This window comes from Nuphar pumila, chromosome 10 (assembly GCF_984573655.1).
Source record: "Nuphar pumila chromosome 10, dmNupPumi1.hap1.1, whole genome shotgun sequence".
Taxonomy (NCBI): domain Eukaryota; kingdom Viridiplantae; phylum Streptophyta; class Magnoliopsida; order Nymphaeales; family Nymphaeaceae; genus Nuphar; species Nuphar pumila.
The window spans coordinates 95,628,907-95,647,727 of NC_143258.1; the positions used below are offsets into that span (position 1 = coordinate 95,628,907).

At 35.3% G+C, this 18,821-nt stretch overlaps 1 protein-coding gene across 2 annotated transcripts in view; it reads left to right on the forward strand.

Moving 5' to 3' along the window:
* LOC149827454 (uncharacterized) overlaps positions 1 to 18,821 on the forward strand; it is a 69,987-nt gene that overhangs the window by 17,773 nt on the left and 33,393 nt on the right. For both annotated transcript variants that reach the window (XM_090019372.1, XM_090019373.1), the window contains exons 4-6: positions 10,052 to 10,141; positions 10,279 to 10,394; positions 10,504 to 10,603. In XM_090019372.1, the coding sequence (XP_089875498.1) occupies positions 10,052 to 10,141; positions 10,279 to 10,394; positions 10,504 to 10,603 (306 nt within the window). The remainder of the gene's footprint in view (positions 1 to 10,051; positions 10,142 to 10,278; positions 10,395 to 10,503; positions 10,604 to 18,821) is intronic.

Sequence of the window (18,821 nt, forward strand, 5' to 3'; positions counted from 1 at the left end):
AATAGAGATATTAATGATGAGATCTATCTCCGGTAACTATATTATTTTTACCAAAGTAAGGAACTGAGCTTGAGAGCTTACCAACATCTCCAATAATATGGGTTGCTGCCCCAGAGTCAACATACCATAAGCATTGATCATTCTGCTTCAAGTGCAGCCCAGACAACGCAGCCAACAAAAGTTGTTTCACATCCCCATCACCCTTAGCAACATTGTCTTCTTTCTTGGGCTCAATGTTTGGGGACTTTCCTTTATTTTGGGGATTAAACAAACAATTGGCCTTAATGTGCCCCTTCTTATGACACAAATAACATGTTGAAATAGACCTTTGATTTTGATTCTTCGCATTGGAGTTGGGTGCATATTAGGCGTAGGAAGTAAGCCTGGACCTGCATATCTTCCTTGACCCCTTCCTCCTCGGAAGTTGTTGCCTCCACAACCGTGACCAAAAGAAAATCCAGTAGCTAAAACATCATAAGAATCAGATTGTGTATCAGAATCTTCTGTAATGCCCTTTAATGACATCTCATATTGCAGAAGTTTTGTTTGTAGGTCTTTAAATATGGGGAGAATAGGTAAACATAACAAGGATGTCACCAATACATAATAATCTGACCCCAAACCATTCAACGTCTACTTGCACTTTATCCTTATCTTGTACCTCACATCTAATAATAGCTAGTTGATCTGCAATATACTTCACCTTATTCAAATATTCCATGATAGACATGTTGCCTTTTTTTAAGAGTTAAAATTCACGCTTGATAAATAAAACTCTAGCCTCAGATATTTGAGAATAAGTTTGCATCAATCTGCTCTACAATTCCATCATTGCATAATCATCTGAAATGGCAATTAGCACCTCTTGCAATAAGGTAGAAGTGATGTAGGCAATCAATCCTTGGTCTCTCTTCATCTAGGAAACATAATCTAAACTTTGAACAATCTTGAAAGATATAGCCTCCTGTGCATCATTTTCCTCCTTTGAGATGAATTTTGTGAAAAGAAGACATTATTCACGTACTGGGTTGGATCAGATCCAAACCCAATTTAAGTGTATCTAATTTCATATTTAAGCACATGTTCATTTATTATATTAATGGCATATTATAAATTACATTGTTGTGTAATGGGTATTCTCGTACCCTAGTAATTGTAACACTATATACTTAATGGAATGTCAATACTGCAGCCTACAGTGAAGGATTCTGCAGCTCTTATGTATCCTCTCCTCTTCCTGTGCTTGGTCTTGTGCATGTGCCAAGGAACCCACCATTTCTTACATGGTATCAGAGCCATTGATCCTCTCTCCAACGTCTTCATCCAAGGTATTTCTTTTCTTATTCTTCTTGAAATCTATTGATTCTCTCCAGTCAACGTATTTCTGAAATCTGCATCCCTACTATTTCTGAAATCTGCATCCCTATTTCTCTCTCCTTCTCATCTAAAAATCTGCATCCCTATTTCTGAAATCTACTGATCTTATTCTAAAAATCTGCATCTTCCAACTATTTGCATCTAATCTTTCTCCTTCTCACACTGTTTCACGTGATTTCATTTGGTCACGCACGTGATTTCTTTTGGTCATGCATGAGCAAACCTTTGTGTGATTTCATAAGTTGTTCCTAATCTGATATTTTCTTCAGAACTGAGTAAAATATCATATTCCTTTTCTTTACATTTTAGAATAACGTTACCTCCAAAAATCATATTCAGCTCTTTGCTTTTCATTGACTGATCTTTACAGATCAGTTTACTGCATAACTCTGGTTCTGTCTTGGGTCTGCTACCCGTAAAAAAAAAAGGCCGAGTTCCGAGTTCTGATTTTTTTTTTTCTGACTTCTTTGGTTCTACTCCAGTATTGTTTCTGACTTTTTATTTCTGAGTCTTGCTCAGCCTTCAATCACCTATGGATTCCCTTTCTTCTTCTCAATCTGGCCTCTCTTCCAACTTTCTTAGTCAACTTGTATCTGAAAAACTAAATAACTCCAATTTTCTCACCTGGAAAAGACAAATCATCCCATTTATAAGAAGTCAAGATCTTTCTGGACATCTAGATGGCTATGTTTCTGTTCCTCCAGAGTTCATATCACAAGATGGCAAGGCTGGAGAGGGTGACACTTCCATTACTTTTGTCAGAAATCCAGAATATATATCCTGGATGAAGCGAGATCAAGCTTTGGTTGCCTACATCACTTTCACCCTGTCACAGGAGGTGCTTGTGGCAATTCCAGATGACTGTTCTGCAATGCAATTATGGCATCGATTGGTTCAGACATATTCTCAAGTTTCTCAGGCCAGAGTATTATTTTTAAAGAAAGAGTTTCAAATGTTGAGGAAGGACTTCATGACCATCATGGAATACTTGAACAAAATGAAGACCATTACAGATCAGTTGGCCATCGTGAGATGTGCAATTAGTGACAGAGATATGGTGCAGCAAACTTTGAGCGGGTTGGGATCGGATTATCATATGATGGTTACTTTTTTATTGTGTTTGCCAGATTTACCTACATTTGAAGACCTTCGTGCCAAACTTTTACAATATGAGATGACCTTGAAGGGATTTTCTGAAGATACTCATGCTCAAGCTGGGGCACACGATGTCCTTGCCACAGGAGTTGCCTATGGACGAGGACGTGGTAGGTATGATTTTCAAGAAAGAGGGGAACAAGAAAGAAATGGACAAGAAAGTCGTGGAATATTACCTACACCCAATATTCCTCCTAATGGACAGAGGCAAAGATCTATACCCACCTATTTTCTATGCAATAAAAGGAGACATATCAAAGCTAATTACTGGTTTAATCCTCAAAATAGAGGCAAACAACCAGAGACAAGAAAGGGGTCAAATAAATTGAAGAACAATAGTGAAGTCAAGGAGTTGTTACTATCTGCTCTAGCTGAATTGAATTTAAAACAAAATGATCAGGGCACTTGGTATGTCGATTCTGGTGCAGCCACTCATGTCACTGGTGATGCTGGTAAGCTCCTAACTCCTGTTCCTTATGCTGGTAAAAATAGTATAGTCACTGGAGATGGGTCTCACCATCATATTTCTCACATTGGAAACTCTGTCATTCCTATGTCTACTTCTTCTCTTGCTCTTTCAAATGTCATTTATGCTCCGAATATCAAGAAAAATATTGCTTCTGTCTCTAATCTTGTAGATGACATCAATGCTCTAGTTAAGTTTACTCCATTTTTTGTTTGTGTCAAGGACCTTCACACGAGGGAAACGTTCGCTGAAGGAAAACGCCAAGGGAATATGTACATGTTCCAAGAGAATCCTTTCACCTTGAAGCTCACATCATCGTCTTCTTCAGCCCTTCCTAAGAATGTTTTTAGTCTTTCTGAGTGTAATAAGCCGAATCTTTGGCAAGGTCGTCTGGGTCATTGTAATAGTCGCTTCATTCAAAAGCTTGTTTCAAGCAATCTTCTTCCCAAGTCATAAGTTTAAATGTCAATGATAAAAAATGTTCAAGTTGTCTGCAATGTAAGAGTCATGTTCTTTCATTTCATTCTATTAATAAAAGAGCTTCAAGACCATTTGAAATCATTTGTTCGGATGTTTGGGGTCCGGCTCCAGTTCCCTCTATGTCTGGCGTCAGATATTATCTTATTTTTGTTGATAGCTATTCTCGGTATATATGGATTTTCTTTATGAAATGTAAATCCGAAACATTCAAGTTATTTCAGAACTTTCATTTCTTTGTTCAAAATCAAATTTCTGATAATATTTTTTGTTTCCAATGTGATGGAGGGGATGAATTCTCCTCAAATGACTTTATTAATTTTCTCTAGACAAATGAAATACGTAGACAGGTGTCTTGCCTTCATACACCTCAACAAAATGGGATTGTTGAACGCAAGCATCGCCATATTGTCGAGAGTGCAATGAGCATGATGCATGATAGTAACCTTCCAATTACCTTGTGGGTAGAGGCTTTTCATTCAGCCGTTCATATCATAAACCGATTGCCCATGAATATCCTGAAAAACAAATCACCCTACTTTTCTCTACATGGTGTTCATCCAAATTATTATGATTTGCGAGTATTCGGGTGTGTATGTTATGTTCATGTTGACAGTTCAATGCGACACAAGTTTCAGGATAAGGCCTTGAAGTGCAGATTTATGGGGTATGCTGATGATTATAAAGGGTACAGATGCTATGATCTCGTGAGCAAGCGTATCAAAATATTCAGGAATGTTGTATTTGATGAATTGAATTTTGACTACAATGTTAACACTCTTCCTGAAATTGAAGTTTATCACCCCTGGTTACACTCTGATCTCTTTTCTAGTGTTAATGATGTTTGTCCTTTAGAATGTAATTAAAGAGATGAGGGAAACATGTCTGATGCTCTCCAAAGGACTCAGGAAAGTGTCCTCTCAGATCTATCATTGCCTCCCGGAAGGTATAAAGATATTGTTTACTCTCGACGTGAGAAGGGGACCATCTCCAATTCTGATCAGGAGATGAATTCTTCTTCCTTTGTTCCCAGATGATCCACTCGACCCCGACATCCTATTGACAAATGGGTAAGTTATGAGAACTTCACTATGGATTTTCAACTCTTCTTAACCTCTTTAGGTAAGAAAGATCAACCCACAACATTTTATCAAGCTGCAAATTCTAAGCGATGGATTGAAGCTATGAATGAAGAAATGGAGGCTCTTCATGAATGTGGCACTTGGGAGATTGTTCCCAGACCACATGATCGAAATGTGGTTGGGTCCAAGTGGGTGTATAAAATAAAATATAAGCCAGATGGTACTATTGAACGATATAAGGCTAGACTGGTTGTCAAGGGATTCACGCAGGAGCAAGGACAAGAATATATAAATGTATTCTCTTATGTGACAATCAAAGTGCCATCAACATGTCATTCAATCCTATCTACCACAGTCGTGCCAAGCATATTGAAATCAATCAACATTTTGTAAGACACAAAGTCGAAGAGAAGGAAATTGAACCAGGATTTGTTCGAACTACTGATCAAGTTGCTGACTTGTTTACCAAAGGGCTTATCAAGGACAGATTCTGGATGTTGAAAGGCAAATTGTTCATGGTTCAAAACCATGTACAACTTGAGGGAGGATGAAAAGAAGACATTATTCACGTACTGGGTTTGGATCAGATCCAAACCCAATTCAAGTGTATCTAATTTCAGATTTAAGCACATGTTCATTTATTATATTAATGGCATATTGTAAATTGCATTGTTGTGTAATGGGTATTCTCGTACCCTAGTAATTGTAACACTATATACTTAATGGAATGTCAATACTGCAGCCTCCAGTGAAGGATTTTGCAGCTCTTACGTATCCTCTCCTCTTCCTGTGCTTGGTCTTGTGCATGTGCCAAGGAACCCACCATTTCTTACATTTTGGTGGGGCTGAAAATGATCCATCTAGATGACCAAAGAGATCTTGACTCCTAATAAAAGGAATGATTTGTCTCTTCCAAGTCAAAAAATTGGAATTATTTAGTTTATCCGAAATAAGCTAAGAAAGCTTGATGACAATTTAGGCTGAGTTGAAGAGGAGTCCATGGTAACGAAGAAAGAAAAAATATAAAATAGAGAAACTTAAAGAAGAAAGAAAGAAGGGAGAGATCGATCAAAAAATTAACGTGATATCATTGTTCAGATTCTTTCAAAGAAAAGTTCATCTTGGCACAACTGAATTTAAAACTTCACTGCAATCAGTCTACCCTTTTTTTTTTTGCAAAAATCAAATCATGTCAATATGCAATGGAAACAAATGTACACAGATATTTGAGAACTGAAAAAAACTAAATAAACTGATGACAAGTTAACAAGTGTTTGATCAACAACAAGCTTTTGACAAAAAGAAGTTTCAGATTAAGGGTTCGAGAGATAGAGGGATTAGGGTTTAACCCCCGACAAGGCTAAGACATAATAGGGATTGCAAACTGATGCTGAAAAATAAGAACAAAAAAATGAGATTTGGGAACGTTAGAATATTAGGGTTTTGGAATTGCGATCAAGAATATTTCAAATGGAGAGAAAATGAGATTTTAAGAGAGGCAAACAGAAACCCAATAAATTTAATGTGAGAAAGACAAGAGGAATAAAGAAATAGTCAGAGAAAAGGAAGAAATAGAAAATCTCTCGACTTGAATCAGTCAAGAAAAGGGAGAAGAAGAAAATCTCTTGACTTGAATCAGACAACGATTTCTATGGTCATACCTTTTGGACACAATACCAAGCCCTATATCCAACCCGGTGCTTTGATACCATGTCAAATTTTGGAATAGCACCAGAACCAATCAAAGAAGGAGAAGAAGAGGACGCAAAGTTTTGGGGCTGAACCGGTCACGTCTTTTCATTGATTATTTGTGACCTATCTTCTTTCCTTTAAATAAAAGATACAATGATTTTAATGGATGACAACATAAAACATATTACAAGTATACCCCAATAAACACACCCACATAATATACAGTTAATACACAGTTTAGATCTGAACCAAATCCAAACTGATCCAACCCATTATCACGGTACTTTAATATCCCAATCTTTTGTCCAATCCAGTGTGCATGCCCTTAATTAGCATGTCCTCAAGTATATGAATCGTCCACTCGAACTGTCCGTCGGTATGTTGATGGGAAGTTGTGTTAAACTTTAATTTGGTGCTTGATGCATCTTTTTCAATAAAGTATTTTTGAGATATATTTTCAATAAAAATGTTTGTGCAAACCGTGCATCAAATAATAAAAATCGGCTTGCACCAGTGGTGGAGTCCGGGTCGAACTCAGGGAACGGGATAAGTACTTTTTTACCCCACACAAAACTACTTTTGTTGCCTTGAAAAACAAAAATTAATTAATTAACTAAATAAGAGTGTGGCCCTCTACGGAGGGCTTAAACAAATAAAATAATTAAGTGGCCTTATTATAAACCCAATTGAATAAAATAAACCCTAAGCTAAAAAGAAAAGAAAAGGTCTTCAATGCTCAAGCTTTTAGTCCTTTATTTGATTGTGCTCCTTTCTTTATTTCTTCATCATTGGTTTTTAGTCTTTTTGTGGAAGGGCTCTCTGAAAGGCCTTTTGAGGAAACCTTTTGGGGACCTCAGAGGGCTCTTTTAGGGTACTTTTGAGGACTCACCGCATGTCCGAATGCTTTCCTGCAAAAACTAAAAACATGAAACACAAAAACTCACAGAAATTCAATATAAGTTTCAGCCAAAAATCACAAAAACATGAAATAAACTATCATAAAACAACTCATAACATGTAACTACACACTACACTAAAAGACAAAATAGTAAAACTAACTACTAACAAAACACTAAGTAACTAAAGATCAAGAAAGTAACTAAACTAATATAAATAACTAATCACTAATCTAACATGAATAACTATAACTAACTAATAAATAAAGTAAGCACTAACAATAACAAATAAAACAATGCTAACTGAATTATATTGATCAATTAAAGCTAAAGATTAAGATAACAGTTAAACTAATGACAAATAACAAAAACATATACAGATTTTAACACCTAAAAACAATGACAATAATAAACGTCAACCTATGCTAACTATTCTAATTAACTAATTATTAAATAAAACTAAGAATTAGCTAATAAGTATTTAATTAAAACTAAACTATTGCAACTACTGAATTGAAATCAACGATTCACATACTAACATGCATTAAACTACAACTACCTAACGAATTGAATGAAATAAACTGCAGAACAACACAGTTATTCTGAAAAGAACGCATCTACTGCTTTATCAAATACATGAAAATTGACAAAACCTAAATCGACTACCATTACTTAATCTAAACTAAATTTTAACTAAACTAATTTATAAAAGTAAACTAATTAATTCTACTAACAGCAGCAACTAACATGAATTAAAATTAAGAACTACTAAAAAAATGACCATCTACTTTGGCACACAAATCGAGAAAAATGGCTACACTAAACTATTTGCTACTTTTTTTATTTATTTTTCAGATGCAAGAAATAAACTAAACTAAATTAAATGCATGAAATATGCAATGATTAAATAACTAAATGCAATGATATAATGAATGCCATGCAAAAACTAAAACTACAGAGATGGGGGAGAAGAAGCAAAACATGTGATTTACCTCTCATGGAAGGGTTGAGAAAAAGAATGACTTTTTCATTGTGATCCAACGAATCTCCGCTCTCTCTCTGATGATGAGGGCAAGAAGAACCGATGACGATGAGGTTTAGAGGGAAGAGTGAATAAGAAAAGGAAGAAGGAATAATAGGGTAGGCAACCAGTTGAGAAGAGAACAAGGGGAAAAAGAGGAAGCAGAAGAGGTAGAGAGGAGAGAGAGAGGGGGCACAAAAGGCTTGACGGAAAAATGTTCATCTCTTCTCTAAAACTAGTATTTATAATCTTCTAATTAGGTTTTTAGAAATTCTTTCAAAAAGAGTGTAAAATTTTCAATATTTCAAAAGACTTCTTTCTAAAAATATTTTCTAAAAACTTAATTAGTTTTTCCAAAATACTCCAAAGAGGCTCAATTTGCTCAAATTACACTTTAATGAAAAACTATGAAAACCTTCGCAAACAAGCATTTTTAAGCATTTATCGCATATGATCATGCATGAAAATGCATGAATTTATGTATAAAAATTATTCATGATCAGTGCCCAAAGACTTCTGCAACTGGCGCCAGAAACATGACGTAAAGCGGGGATCTCGATCCGACACGATTAAAAGTCATAGATCGTATAACCTGATGATCTTGTCGATATACAAGTCTGTCAAGGTCTCTAGAGTATGACTCACCTTGATAGGCAGAAAGTGTGCGCTCTTCGTTAGTCGATCCACTACTACCCAAATAGCATCATGATGACAATAGGTCCTCGGTAATCCCACTATGAAATCCATTGATATGTCATTCCATTTTCACTTTGGGATGTCCAATGGTTGTAGCAGCCCACAAGACCTCTAGTGCTCGATCTTAACTTGCTAGCAACTAAGACAACAAGACACATATTCTGCCATATCTTGTTTCATATCATTCCACCAAAAAGTTCTTTGTACGTCTTTGAACATCTTGGTGCTATCAGGATGAACAAAATACTTCAATCTATGGGATTCACTCATTAGCTCTTCTCTAAGAGCCTTCGAAACCCACCATCTATCCCTGAACATAATGATCTCATTTCCTCGCGTTGGAATTGCACATTCGGCTTTCGAGCACACTCACATAACTTTTCAAAGTTCGGATCATCTGACTGTAATGCCTCAATACGATCTATGATCTCGGATCGCACTTTCATCCATGCACAATACATATGCCTGGCTTTATCCGCAAACGGCTGCCACTTGATGAATTCCTCAAGTAAATCCAAACTCCATCCAATCAAACTGGAGGCAGAGACTGAAGTTTTCCTACTAAGTGCATCAGCCACAACATTCGCTTTACCCGGATGGTATGTGATGGAGAACTCATAATCTTTAAGGAATTCTAGCTACTTGCGCTGCATCAAATTCATATCCTTTTGCGTAAATATATATTGGAGGTTCTTGTGATCGGAGAGAACCTCAAACTGCTTCCCATACAAATAGTGATGTCAGATCTTCAGTGCAAAAACAACAGCTGAAAGTGAGTTGCATTGGTGCTTTAATGCTTTCTAGGTGAAGATGGAGTTTTATCTGGTTTCCTGTGATGGGTATAGCTTCCACTAGTCCTCATTTTCTTTTTGAAGTTTTCTTTATGTTTACATGTCGCTTTGTGTTTCTGACTGAAAGTGAGCTTTTGTATACAGTTAACTAAGCAAATATTTTGCATCAAAATACAAAGATTGATATAAAATGTTATCAGTTTGTGTCACTGTAGCTAGTGTATGAGTTTCTTTATTGTTCCCAACTTTTGCTATGTATCTACAATAATCGTTATCATGGCTTTACTTTTCTCTTATTGTTGCTTATTCATTAGTGGCAGGAACATTTACTTGGAGGAGTTCAAGATTATTATGTCTTGCAATGGGTTTAACTGTTTTCAGTGCTGCTGTTCTCACAGGCATGGGAAGGTCGGGCATATTATTATGGCATTGCTAACCTTAAAAGAATGGGATACCCTGTTGACGGGCTGAAATTTGATGCTGACTTGGTAACACTGATTCATGGACATGTCAAATACATAATACCAATATAACTGGACCATATTCTCCTGGCTCAGGTGTTTTAACGTTTATCTAGTATTAAAGCAGTGACAATCTGAAGGACATTATATTTTCTAATTTTTAGGTTATTAGGGGTCTCATAGTGGACAAAGAGAGAGGAAACTTGGTTAAAGCTGATAGATTTGGTTACGTGAAAAGAGCCATGCATGGTACCCGAATGCTTTCAACCAGTGCTATAAGGTTTAAGCTTGCTTTTTCATTCTTTAAATTCTGCAGCTATGGTGATTTTCTATTGCAAATGAATTCTAGAAATATGATTTCCTTTCATTTTTTTATTTTTAAATGAAAGTGAAATGTATGGAAGGGATGTGGTCGATTTAAGGAACAGGAGTAGATGGGAGTTTATAAATACATTTTTCTTCATATCAGAGGCAGTAATATATATGCAGGTAAATCTAGATGCTTGTCTTGCTTTTTGTATATCTTAGGTCCAAAAGATGATTTTTTTCTTCCACAATTTAGTCCTTCATAATTGAATTGTCTCTGTTATTTTTGACATTCTTGAGCCTCAGCTTAATGTATCTTCCATTTATCTTCTTACTTAAAAATGAAAAACGTTGACAACCACAAAAATTATGCAGTTTATACTCTAAACAAGAACAAGCAAAAATATTAAGCATTTTCTTATTCAAGGTGTAGTGACAATTATCATTTTTTTGACAATTTACCAATACATGTTTACTTGAAGTAAAAGGGAATAATCTTTCCATCTTTTCCATTGTGTACTTGTTTATAAACACAAGGTAATAGGTTTCTAAACAAAAAAATTATTGGCTTACTACTTTAGTATATTTTGAGAAATTATTGTTTCAAATTTTTTCCTTTGATCTGGTGCCAGATTTGATTACTGTTTAAGCCAAAGCAGCTTATTTTGGAATAAACTATCTTTGAGTCTCAATATGTTCCTTTAACTTTATCCTGATCTATTAATTTTGTGTTGAAAACTTGGAATCAATATCACATGACATGAATCCATGACTGGGACATGACGCAGATGCGCTTGGTATGATATAACAGTTTCAAAAAATTAGGACAAGGAGACATGGCAGTGCACACGTGCACACAGATGTATAAATACACAAATGTAATTCTTAACAATAAAACATGAATGACATCTCAAATGCAAACTCTTGAATAAAAATTATAAATTATTATAATTATAAACATCAAATAACAAAACTAAGTTGAAATTGAAATATAATGTATTTGATGACAATTTTTAAAAGAAAAAGAGCACACATGGATACCAAATAAGTAAAGATCATTAAAGAAAATAGATGAAATTATTGGCACAATGTTGACTATGTCGGACACTGGTTTGATATCTTCATGAAATGTCCTGGTGTGTTCAAGTGTCACGTCGTATCGACATGTGATATGCAGGCTAAGTGAAATGTCCATGTCATATAGCTTGAAATGCTTTAAAAGTCAACTACTTATTTCATTCGTGATTCTAAATCTTATATTTTAATATGACTAAGTATTATTCTAACTGAGGGCTGATGCATAGGTTGGGTTTGCATCACTATTATTCAGTTTTTTTTTATTTGGAAAGTGGATGGATTTTGCAATTTAGAGATGGTTTTCCCTCATTCTTGGGTTATATTTCCTTACCTTCCATACTTCCCAAAGAAAGAAGTGAGAAATCCTCTTTTCGACTCTTTTTGCCATGTGATTTCTTAGGGTACTATTGTCAGCTAGGGATGTTTTGAGAATTCAAGATAGATTATATTAATTAATATCATGAAATTTTAGATTTTTTAAGGCTTTTCATAACAAATCCTATTAGGGTTTTAACATAAATAGACTTCCATGGCTACCCCAAACCTTGAGAAGATTTGACACTAAGAGCTTCTCTAAGTTTTCTGTTTATTTCTTCCTCTACCTGAATATTCATGGTATCAAAGCCTTTTCTTTGGGATGATAGGTAAGTGCCTTATTCAATTAGTGATTCTAATCCATCCTTGTTACTTCTCTTTATTTTACTTTTTGATCTTTTATTCTTTCTCTTCCAAGTTCTTTCCTACATTGGTCTGCTCCTTTTCCTGAAAAATCTTTCTGGTTTACTTTCAGTTTGATCATGTATGAATATTGATCAAATTAGACCTTTTTCAACCACGTTTATGTATCAAATGAAATATGTTTGTATCTTACCAACCCATCACCTTATATAAAATTGGTTTACAATCACTTTGAAATATGTATGGTATGATTATTAAGCTGAACTTGTGGATGATTGTAACGCCCCAAAATTTTGAACTTGTAAAATTTTAGACGAACTTGAAAGAGACTAGAAATCCTTAGTTTTTCAGAGTTTTTGATTTAGAAGATTAGCGGAAAAATGATTTTTGAAGTGACAAGTCGACAAACCTTGGGTGCATTACTATGAAACTTTTGTTTCATAACGGATTTGAAAATCCGTAATAGCATTTAAAACCACATACATTAAAAGAAGGTTTTGATAATTTTGAGTTTATACAAAAGTGGAATTTCGCGAGGAAACCCTTATACAAAATTTAAACCAAAAAGATATGTCCAGGATGCGGAAAGCCAGAAGAAATAGTGGGATCTTGATGCCATTTTACAATCGGATTATTGCTTGTAACTTAGACCTAATCATACTCATAAGACGGGTCAGTTTTATGAAAAAACGGTAGGTGCACAAGTATAACAATTGAGAACAAGACTAACACAGGCTTTATTTCATGCATGATATGCAATTTAACATAAGTGAACAAGATAACTTAGTTTTGATATTAACTGTCCTAAGGGTACGCACAAGAGAAACGTAGAAACAACTGAGATTTGCCCGGGGGTTTATTATTCTTTGTATTTTGATGTCTCGGGTAACTAGTTGAGTCTGCTTCTAAGGGGACGGTCGGTGACCAAGATAGGATTCTCTAAAGTCATTCATAGCAAATGATGCATCCAACTTCTGCAAAAGTCCATGGGGTCTATCATCTAGGATAATATTCGATAGCTCCGTTCCCTAACTCCGATGACTGAGGACACTGAGTCAATTGCTACTCGAGTAGCGTAGTTGTTAACAACTTGTCCATTAGAGTTTTTGTATCATCCTATTCTCTCCCTTGACAGAACCAAGAATATGAATGGGTGCATCAGGTTCTATTTTAACCAACAACCCATTCTACATGCTTTATATCGTTGAACACAGTGTTGTGAAAAGCGTTGAGGCGTAGCGAGGCGCTCCACCAAAATCTGAGGCGAGGCGTAAGCCTCGAGGCGCAAAGCGTAAGCCTTAAAAAAATAAACTTAAAAAAAACTATAAAAATTATTTAGAATTATAAATAAATAAGAAATGCTTTATTGATGAGCAGTTCATAAACAATAGATCAGAATACAAATAACATATAGATGAGGGTTCTTACTTGAAAAGGACAAGCAGGACTTGCATTCTAGCAATATTTAAGCAAACATCAAATCAGAAGTATGCCTATTATAAGGGTTCTTACTAGATCCACTATATTGCCAAAAACAAACTTATTTATCTGTATGTTTGAAGAAACTGGACTATGACCTTGATTACGTTGTTATCAAGCATCTTTTTTTATTTTTGTTTTTATTTTTTTATACGAAAACATGGTCCAGATTGATCATGGATTCACTTCCACCTGAATCAAACTCCAAAACCTCAATTTCATAAAAAAGGTTAGGCGCAATTGAAAGAGGTTGGAAACAATCTTTTTCAGATGCATGTATGGCTGCAGTGCACTTTCTTAAAGAGTAACTCAATAGTTTATTTTTCTGTTTAATGGCCTACAACACCGTGATACTGCTCGTAGAAAAACCTCAATATCTGGAATTTGGCTTGGCAGTTAAATCACTGAAATATCTCAATAAGCCAACCGAAAAATCTACACGTGAATGGCAATTGAACATAACACTTTTTGGGTTGAAAAACCATCTGCGCAGCTGGCTCAAATACTCATTGTCTATCCATGCATGTGAATCGCTTGGTCCATACATAGTTGCAAGCATCAAGAGGACCAAATCAGTGTTTTTGCATCGGTAATCATTCGCACTACATTTCCAACTTTTAAACATTTAAGCTTGTTCTTTTTTAATCAACACTATCCAAAAGAAACGTTGTAGTAACAACCAAGGATGAATGAAGGGGGTCGAGGTTACCTGGTGTCTGGCAAGGGTTGCCGGCGTCACGGCTACTCCCGACGAGAAGGAGGCGGGAAAGCGAGAAAGTGTGAGAGACGAGAGAGAGAGAGAGAGAGAAGCTGTGAGAGACGAGAGAGAGAGAGGGAGAGAGAGAGGGGTTGTGAGAGACGAGAGAGAGGGGCTGCGAGAGACGAGAGGGAGACAGGGGCAAAGAGAGACGAAATTAGGGAAATTAGGGCTCCCGACCCTTATTAGGGTCGGGGGTGAGATGTTATTGTTGGTCAAATGAGGGGTTTGACCCTCATTTGACCAACAAAATAAGGCATGCACGCCTCACGCTGAGGCGCGCCTCGCCTCAAGGCGTACGCCTTAAGGCGCAAGAAGCGTACGCCTACATGGGTTTACGCTTTTTAATTGTGCCTCAAGGCGCAAAGGCCCTCGCCTTGAGGCGAGGCGTGCTTTTTGCGCCTTGAGGCACGTTTTTAACAACACTGGTTGAACCCATTCGAGCATCGTGCATGTGAAGGCAATTATCACTGTTTGTGTGATTACCACTTTTATATTATTGTGCAGTTTGCATGGTATGAGATCGCCATAAATCTCTCATCCAATTATCGTAGTATCAATGTAACGCCCCCAAAATTTTAACTTTAATTATTGTTCAAATATTAAAATTTTGAGACCAATTTTTTTTATAAGTATAAGTAAATTAGATCTTATAATGTAGAAACGATTTTAAATAATGGTTAAGACTTTGGGCGAGGTTACATTAAAGATAACAATCAAATCAAAATGTACGGGATATACACATTTCAAACCGCGTATAATATAAGATTGAAACATGAAGAATTTTAATTTCATTTCAAATCAGAGTATAAAAATAATACTTCAGTCTCTACATGATCAAGTACTTAAAACGAAAAGATCATGAATACCAAGATCGTAAGGTAAGAGTGGACCCTCGAGGATGCAGCTCGACCAGCCATTCGCTCCAACTACTCATCATACTTTACCTGCATTACCTGTCTCCCATAAAATGGGGTCAGGCTAGCTAAAGTCTGGTAAAGCAACCCAAACTCAAACTTAAAAAAAAATATATCAAGCATTTAAAGATAAAGACATGATATATTATTCATCAATCGTCAAGTGATATGCAAAGGAACAACGTCCTATGAGGCATTCATTTTAAGCATTCGAACATAAAGCATTTAAAATCATTTCATCACTTAATATTTTATTCAACATTAACTCACACAATCAAGCATAATCTATATGCATTCAAGTCATACAAGTCATCGCATAAATATATATATGCATTTAAGACATTCAAATTATTGCATCATTTTTATATGCATTCATAATTCTTATAAATAATAAGTCAAATCACATTTGACCATTCCATATGCACATACCTTCTAAGTAATTTAGTTAGATCTTCATGATATACAACAATTATGATACGTAGGTGTGATATATTCACTTAGACAATCATAATATAATCATTTACAATAAAACTATATAGGTGTGATATATCATTCACCTAATAAGTCAAAACTAGTCATTTATAGGCGTGATGTGTCATTTACCAATACGCTAGCATAAGCGTCACAATCATAATCTCATATCAAGATCTAAAATTAATAAGAATCTGATTCTCACATCTGAGTTTAGTATATAATCATGCTACAACAGAAAAGTCAAATCTATAGATTCATAATTGGCTATCTCAATCAACTCATAAGATCATCACAATTCATCATAATATTTTGTTTAATCATATAAATATTCACAAGATTCACGTCGGATCGCCTGCTCTGGGAAATGTACAACCTCACGAGTTACCGCCCTAGACGGATGGTCTGCCTGGTCTTGGACAATGCACTTCCTCACAGGAATATACCATCTTCATGGGATACCCGCTCTTGGACAATGCACTTTCCCACAGTGACTTATCGCTCTAGCCGGATTACTTGATCTGGTCATGCACACCATCACAGAGAATCCTTTGAGAATAGTTCCTCAACGGGTATCATATCTAGTGAAAACTATTGTGATATATGCATCAATACAATCGATCACTCTCAGGGTTGATAGCCACCAACACAGGCACAAGCATGTATACAATCAATATGCATCACATCATATATCACTTTATATGACACTTAAATCATAAAATCATATATTTAACCAATAAGGTTTCATGAACTATAGTCCACTATTGAACTTAAACATTTATCGCATGCATTCATAATTTCATATCACGTGACACTTAAATCATATCATACAAAAGCATATTATCCTACGCATTATATCATCACCACAAGGAACATTGCATTTCGTAAATTGAATGTCGAAGCATGCATACATGAACATGCACATTTCATAATACGAAGCAACTAAACCTCAACATACGTAACTCCTATATAGTTCAAGTTATGCACATAGGATTCAAGTTATATATACATTTTTCACCACATGAATTGATATATCACCTTAGATATAATTGTGTAAGGGTAGGTCAAAATCTCATTTATTATCCTACGTACTCCATACACACATGTTTCTCTAGCAAATAAGACAATATATGTTCAAAACAATATATAACATGCGCATGCATTCATCTATAAAAGAATAAACGAGTTCAACATATGAAAAGATAATATATAACATTCATAGTATGCATCGAATACGACTTACATATATCCATAGTAGTTATATGTGCACCATGTATCAAATTCATATAATCACAAAATAACATAGTATACGCAAACCAAACTATGATGGCACACATTGCATATATATTATACATTTATAAGTGCACGGGCATTCAAACCCACAAACAAGTGTACCTACAACAAACACACTCCATATTCTGCTAACTAAAATCATGACAAGCATGATCTTCAAACTACAATCACAAGAGTCCTAGATATCCACAACTAAGTAAAGTGTGTGAGCATGAAGGTGTTGCATACAATAAAATAAATTATTGTGAAATGCATTTGCGCCACATACTTACCACAAGCATTTACCTGATTTGCATTTTGCATTGCGTTCAATGCACACTGGCTTATAGCTGTTTTGATACTTAGCATAAGTATAACATTTTTTGTATATCCTACACTCAAATCAGTTAAACATATAGGCAATCATAGCACCTCTAGATATTCACAACTATGTGTGGTGTGTACACATAACTTATATTTGCAATTCAGTGAAGTATTTAGCACAACATCATGCTTAAGTAATTAGTGCCTAAATATGTTCTCTATAGGTTCAGTTAAGGAAACTTACTTTAATAATGTGAAGAACAATGAATTGAAACCCAAAAGACCGAGGGGTTTTGAAGTCCGCACAAATTGTTACCCAAGCAATACAATAAACCCTTCGTGTGTAATCACAAATGCCAAAAACTCTAAAAATGTCAATTATACCAAGATTAGCCAAAAATGGCAAATTACCCTATAAACCATTACCAAGAGCCACATACATAACACACAAATACACTCCAATAATTTACAAACTCTATTAAAATATATATTTATATATAATTTATATATAAGTAGTGATTTATAGCCTAAAATAGTTATATAAATGCAAATTATGCCCTGATTGGCCAAAAATGAATAAATGAATATGTAATATATCAATAAATGAAATTCAAAAGCTAGAAACACATTTCTAATTTGGAGATAAAAATGAGTTCTTTATTTATTAATAATCTTTAAAAATTATGGGTTTTACAAACATGTGGTGCATGTCTAGTGATACTGCTTATGATAAAAGCGGGTACGAGTTTCTCAGAAGAAAACTTCCAACCTTAGCCATTTTCAATTTTCCCTGCCTCCGATTGGGGATACCTGGGTCATATTGGGTATCCTGCAAAAGCTTGTGAGGACTTCATCCTACGGTGTCGTTTTGGGAAAAGCTTGCGATTAGGCAATCTTCAAATGCCAATTTTTGCTTTTCAAAACCATGCATACTTCAATACCGAATTCTCACAAGAAATCTCTCTTTCTTTAAATCTTTGACGCACATGCGCGAAATCCGCATCTTTTTAAAAAGGAAAACATAATACAAGGTAAGGCAGGACTCGATGTGCGAAACCACACATCGAGTGAAATCAATGCATACTTAGTGCACTTGGTACGAAACCATACATCGACGAAATAAATGCATAAGCAGTACATGAGGTACAAAACTGTACCTCAATTAAATAAATGCGTAAGCAATGCATGAGGTACAAAATTGTATCTTGGCTAAATAAATGCATAAGCAATGCACAAGGTACGAAACTAGATCAGCTAAATAAATGCATAAGCAGTGCATGAAGTACAAAATTGTACATCAGCTAAATAAATGTGTAAGCAATGCACGAGGTATGAAACCGTACCTTGGATAAATAAATGTGTAAATAGTAGTTTGTGCATGTAATAGCATGGCAACTAAGTAAACAGTACAAAGCAAGGCTCAATG